The sequence below is a fragment of the Gekko japonicus genome, unplaced genomic scaffold, assembly GCF_001447785.1.
Source record: "Gekko japonicus isolate JY-2015 unplaced genomic scaffold, Gekko_japonicus_V1.1 scaffold373, whole genome shotgun sequence".
In the NCBI taxonomy this organism is placed as follows: domain Eukaryota; kingdom Metazoa; phylum Chordata; class Lepidosauria; order Squamata; family Gekkonidae; genus Gekko; species Gekko japonicus.
The window spans coordinates 902,670-908,789 of NW_015167542.1; the positions used below are offsets into that span (position 1 = coordinate 902,670).

Sequence of the window (6,120 nt, forward strand, 5' to 3'; positions counted from 1 at the left end):
TTGTTAACTTAACCAATTCATGTTTCCCCCCCTGAAATGCCTAGTTTAAACCACCCTCCTGAAAGTGCAGAACATGAATTTAAAGTAAGATACATAATAAAACCTTGGAGCAAAATGGTTCAACTACGAAGTCTGCTGTCTCTGTACATAACATGAATTTTGAAGTCCCAAACCCTATGTAACACATGCAAAGATAAAACTAATATAGTCCGTGTAACAACAATGCTTTACATGCCTCAAATACCAGTTCAGCGTTACCTCAAAATAAGCCACAAAATTATAACAACTTTTTGTTTGCCTTGACAGCTAACTGCTTCAGTTTTTTTGATCACTACCTACTGTCTCTTGTTCTTCATGTTCCCAAGGAATAGGGTCATTGTCTTGAGCATCAGGGACTGCTTCTCTGTCGTGCCAAAACTGCTCAACATCTGGCAAAGCAGGCATCTCTTTCTTGATTTCCATGCTTTCTGAGGTATGGGGTACAGCTGGGGGTTCTGTCTCTTGATTAGAAGCCACAGACTCCGGTGATGGAGCAGAATTGGGGAGGTCCTCCAAGTTATCAGCTGCTGTTTCCTCCTGACATTCTGGGGTAGGCAGAGGCTTTTTCAGTGTAAGCCTTTTCCACAAGCCTTTGAAACCCTCTCTGAATTCTTCAGACATAAGTACAAAGATGAGTGGGTTGGCTGAAGAGATGGCAAACATCAGGACTTGGGTAGTGGCCATGAATCCTTGTGGGGGAGCAGGCCCATCCTTATTTAGGTGCCAAAGCCACAGCCAAGATATCCAGTCAGGCAGCCACATCAATGCAGAGGTGATAGTAACACTCAGAAGCATCATCGTGAGGCACCTGGATCGGATCTGATTCCTTAGGTTTTGAGTCTTGGTCCCCCTCCGCTGACATCTGCCATAAGCTCTCCAGAAATAAAAGAAAGCAAAGGTGAGGGGAGCACAAAATACCAGCAGGGGATAGAGCTTGACAAAGACTGACATAAACACAAGAGCATGGGCTGGAATCTTCACGATGCATAAAGCAGAGCCTGCCTCTGGCTCTAAGAGGTTGCTGAAGTACCACAAGGGCAGTGGGGTTCCCAGGGCCACGAGCCAAATAGCCAACAGGACAGCACAAATGGTGTGCCACTTAATGTTTACCTGTTTAGCTGGGTTATTGGCATACATAAAACATGTCTTGGCTACTACAGCAATGGTCAAGCTCTTAGCTGTCATGCAAACATGTCGGAACCAGTCAGAGGTTTTGCAAAGGAACCAGCCCAGGTACCAGGCTCCTTTTGAGTAAGCAGCTGCCCTGAAGGGCACAACAAAAAGCACAAGGAGTAAATCTGCCAAACTGAGATTAAGGATCAAGGAGTGGATCATGGATGGTTTCCCTTTCTTTGTGTTGTACAGCAGGATCCCAATTACGCACGCATTTCCTGCAAAGCCAGCTAGGCAGATCACGCCTAAAAAGGCTGGGATCACCAACTTCCACTCCTTTGAATCTTGGGGTTCGTAGCCTCCGGCGTAGTGGACTGGTTGAGCCGTAGAGCTGTTCATGGTGCTGAAGGTAGATTTTCTCCACTAAGTGCCTTTTACGCTTGATGCACCTCAATAGGACTTAATCCGTTTTCTGCTCTGTGCTGTCCCTTTTAAACCCTCTATGGTTGAGACAAACCTGCAAGACACTTCAATACGGTACATGTGCCTTCAGCCAGATTCTCTCATTGCTATATACCTGCTACTGCTGTGATTGACAGTCCCCTAGTGAGAGCACGTAGCCTGCTGCTTATTAGCAATTCTAATGACCAGTGTAGCAGCCCCACGAAGTAATTAAAACTATTATTTCATAAATGATGTAAAACCCAGAACTACTGTGACTGGATCCTAGGGTTGTGTGGGTGTGTTTAAAAAAACACACACAGCAATTTGGAAGTCAGCTGTGAACATTATGTAGGGAATTGAATCATTCTCTATTTTTAGTCCCAGTTTGAACAAAGAACTCTAACCGTGTCAGAAATGTTGCAATAGCAAATCTCAGGTGTTATACAGGTGCAAGCTGCATTTCTGCTTTGCAGGAAATTGCTCTTTCAACCAGCAGATTTAAAGAGTTGTTTCTTTGTTCAGACTCTCTGATCAAGGCATTTTATCAACATTTGACTCCAAAGGAAAGTTAAATCTAGCTGGGTTTTCAATTTTATTTTTTGTTGTTGCTGAATGTCAAATGCTTGAACATGGGGAGCAGGAGAAGAGGCAACTGACAGGTGCTTAGATTATTTGGATCATTTAACAAGATATAATTGTGCTTTGCCCTTTTGCTTTAAATAAAAACCTTTGCAAGAGTTAGAGCAGCCTGAATGTCTTCTTTAGGAAGAAGGTGTGTTCATGACTGGACAGCCCCAAATGTTAACCATAGTGTGATGTGTGAATGTACAATTGTTATAGCCAGTGATTTGCAATATTTTGAATTTTACATATTTAGTGTTTAAAGAATTGTGTAAACATCTTTGTAATCACTGTAACAATGCTCTAAGGTAGACCAGTATTATTTCCATTTCACAAAAAGGGAAGAGAGTCTGAGAATAGTTGTCCTCAGTACACTGAGTGAATTCAGGACTGAAATCAGATTTGAAATGGGAATTTCTTGGTCCACAGCTCATTTTTTGGCCACCAGCTGTGTGATGCAACAAAGCCACCTAGAAGCCAACTACGTGAACTTTGGATTCTTGGAGATGCTTGTGCCCTGAACCTTGTTACCTCTCAGCTTATGCATATAATATAGTATTCAGTCAGTTCTTTAACTGAATGTCGATGCAGACTTCCTCAGTCGCTCCACTCCTCGGGAAACGGAATGGTCTCTGCATCCCAGGTATCTTCAGCATGTGTTTCAGAAGGTTGGGTTTCCAAAAATCGACGGCTTTGTGATGTCAGACAGTTCCCAGTGTCTCCTGTTCTTCTCTCAAGGCTGTCCATCCCATCGGTCTCTTGGGGACGCCTTCCTCCACAAATGGACCGGGACCCTGTTTTACTTCTTCTCTCCATTTCCTCTTATTTCAAGAATTCTGCACAAGATCATGGCGGATGCCACTTCCTGCATTCTAATCACTCCATGGTGGCCTCATCAGACATGGTCCCCCCACCTTCTTTGACTATCCAAAGGTGAGTCCCTTCATCTGCTTCCCAAACCGGATCTTCTCTTTCGGGATCGAGGCAAGATCCTCCACCATGATCCGGCTTTCTTCAAACTTACGGCTTGGAGGATTCTTCAGTGACTTTCCCCCCTGCAGTTTCAGAAGTACTCCTGAATGCACGAAAACCATTGACTCATAGTGTGTATCAAAGAAAATGGCCTCACTTTGCAGCCTGTGCCTCGCAGAACTCCTTTAATCCTATGAAGCTACTCTGCCTGACATTTTTTCCTATATTGTGTCTCTAAAGAATTCAGGTCTCACTTATTCCTCGATGAAAGTCCACCTTGCAGTCATCTCATTCCCTAGTCGAGGGTGCTACTGTATTCTCTCACTGACTTACCAAGTCTTTTTTGAAAGATCTCTTACATCTCTGCCTGCCTTGGAAACCGGTGGTACCGTCCTGGAGTCTCTCCCTGGTACTTTCCCAATTGATGGTCAAGCCATTTGCGCCTATGGCTACTTCAGACCTATGTTTACTTTCTTGTAAGATGGCATTTTTGGTAGCTATTACCACAGCTCATCATGTAGGAGAAGTGGCTGCCTTTCACGCTGATCCTCCCTGTATCATTTTTCATAAAGATAAGGTTGTTCTCCGACCAGACCCAACCTTTCTTCCTAAGGTGGTTTCCCCCTTTCATCTGTCACAGTCCTCTACTCTTCCTACCTTTTTTCTGAACCCTTCTGAGACTGCTCACCGAGCCCTACACTCTCTAGATGTTCGCCAAGCTCTCTCTTTCTGTCTTCACTGCACTCAACCCTTCCAGAAGTCTCAAAGACTTTTTGTGGCCTATGGAATGCTGCATATGGGAGAGAGGATTTCTTCCCAGAGATTGGCTAAATGGGTCACTTCAACTATAGCCCGTTGCTATGAACTCGTGAAGCATCCCATACCTACCTGTCTTACTGCTCAGTCTTACTGCTCAGTCTATCAGAGTCGACTTTGATGGCTTTCCTGGCTGGTATCCCACTTGAGGACGTCTGTGCTGCTGCCACATGGTCTTCGACATTGACCTTTGTGTCAATGAGTCTTCTCCTTCCTCAGGTAAGACCTGTATATTGAAATGATGATTCATTTTCAAGACTTCTGTGCAGTCCCACATGGGACTGCAGTATTGCAGGCCGACCACCGGCAGGAGCTACTGAGCTTAATTCTAGAAATTTCACTCCCAAGAGGGCTAGGCTCCATCCAGGAGGCGGTTTCCCGCCCAAAATACCACCTGACCTGGGAGGAGCCTGCCCTCTCCCCTCAGTTCTCTTTCTGCCACCATCAAAAGAGGACGTGTTTTCAGCGAGCTAAGAAAACTGTCTGAGGGAAGAGAGTTTTTCCTCAGAAATGGCAATGAAAACGAAAGAGAAAGACAAGGTGGCCCTCTTCAAAAAATGTAAGAGCTGTGGGGCTAAAATGGCACAGACTGATGAGCACTTGTCCTGTGTGCTCTGTCTGGGAGAGACCCATAACATGGCCGCCTGTAAGGCCTGTAAAGCCCTCACTCTGAGAGCTCGTGAAGGGAGGGCAGCCCGACTGAAAGCGGCGCTTTGGGAGAGGGCACTGTCCGCGTCAACCGTCGGACAACAGGAGACGATTAAGACCCCTTCTGTGTGCTCGGCTCCGGTGGGACCAGCACAAGCTTCTCCTGCGGCCGCCCAGTCTCGAGCTGGCTCAGTGCCGCCGGCCAAAAAGGCCAAGAAACAGAAGAAAACGCAAGAGCGTTCTTCGCCTCCGACGAGGCTCGGTACTGAAAAAGTCGGGTCCAGAGGCTCGCCACTGACTTGGCGCCAGAGATCCCATTCTCCTTGGGGCAGAGAGGCATCGGCACCATGTTCGACGTCGAGAGGGTGCTCACCTCGATGCCGAGACAACCACTCAGTACCGAGCGGTTGGGAGCAACTTGCCTCGGGTCCGATACCCGGTACCGAAGGTTCCCCGATGCTGGAACTCTGCCGTGCAGATAGGTCGCCTTCCCCAGATCTTCTATTGTTGGGCTCCCTGAGTCCGGCGCCGTCTGTGGACTTGCAAATGCCCCCACTGTGGCATCCCTGCCAGTGTACCCAGAGGTCCTCAGCGAACCAGAGGCAACGATCGCTGTCACCCATGATCATTCAAGAAGAACCGATCGATGACGCCTACTATGATCCAGAGACTGTTGCTTTGACCATGGAGTCACAGTCTGATGCTGACTCTGATGTGTGGTCGTTTCCTTCACCTGAGGAGGTGATTGCAGATCCGGCAGCAGTGTCCCCGTCCGAAGATTTATCGTCTCTTGCTGATCAGATTATACGGATGGCGAAAGCCTTAAACTTAAGGCATGCGGCGTCTGAACAGCGGACCCAGGATCCGCTCATGCAGGCGTTGTTCACCCCAGATACTGGTCCGGTGGCTCTACCGTGTCTTCAGGGGTTGCAGGAGGTGATGATGACAGCATGGACGCGTCCGGCCTCCACGACTCCGTCCAGCAGAAGAATGGAAGGCCTATATAAAGTCATTGACTCTGATGTGCAGTTTCTGACGCGACATCCCCCGCCTAATTCATTTATTGCGGAAGTCATACCGGCTCGTACTAGGTTTGGGGCGCGTACTACTCCCCATGATAGGAAAGGCCGCAAACTTGACACAATAGGCAGGAAAGCCTATTCTTCAGGAGCCATGGGGTTACGCATATCTAACTTCCAAGCTGTTATGGGGCTCTATAACCGCCTTTTGTGGGATAAGTTAACCACTTATCTTGACCAACTCCCCCAAGACCAAAAATGTCTGGCGGTCATAGCTGAGGAGGGAAAGCGTTTAGGAAAATTGCAAGTTAATGCTGCACGCCATAATACTGATTGCCAAAGTAGATCTATGGGGTCCGCCATAGTCTTACGTAGGCATGCATGGCTTCGATCCTCAGCGCTACCCCTTGACACACGAGCTAAACTCAAAGATCTCCCCTTTGAAGGG

The 6,120-nt window shown here is 47.3% G+C and overlaps 1 protein-coding gene across 1 annotated transcript; it reads right to left on the reverse strand.

Moving 5' to 3' along the window:
• Window positions 1-315: 315 nt before the first annotated feature.
• GPR151 (G protein-coupled receptor 151) lies at window positions 316-1,551 on the reverse strand. Its single transcript, XM_015413608.1, has one exon. It carries the CDS (start codon window positions 1,549-1,551, stop codon window positions 316-318), a length of 1,236 nt encoding a protein of 411 aa, XP_015269094.1.
• Window positions 1,552-6,120: the final 4,569 nt, after the last annotated feature.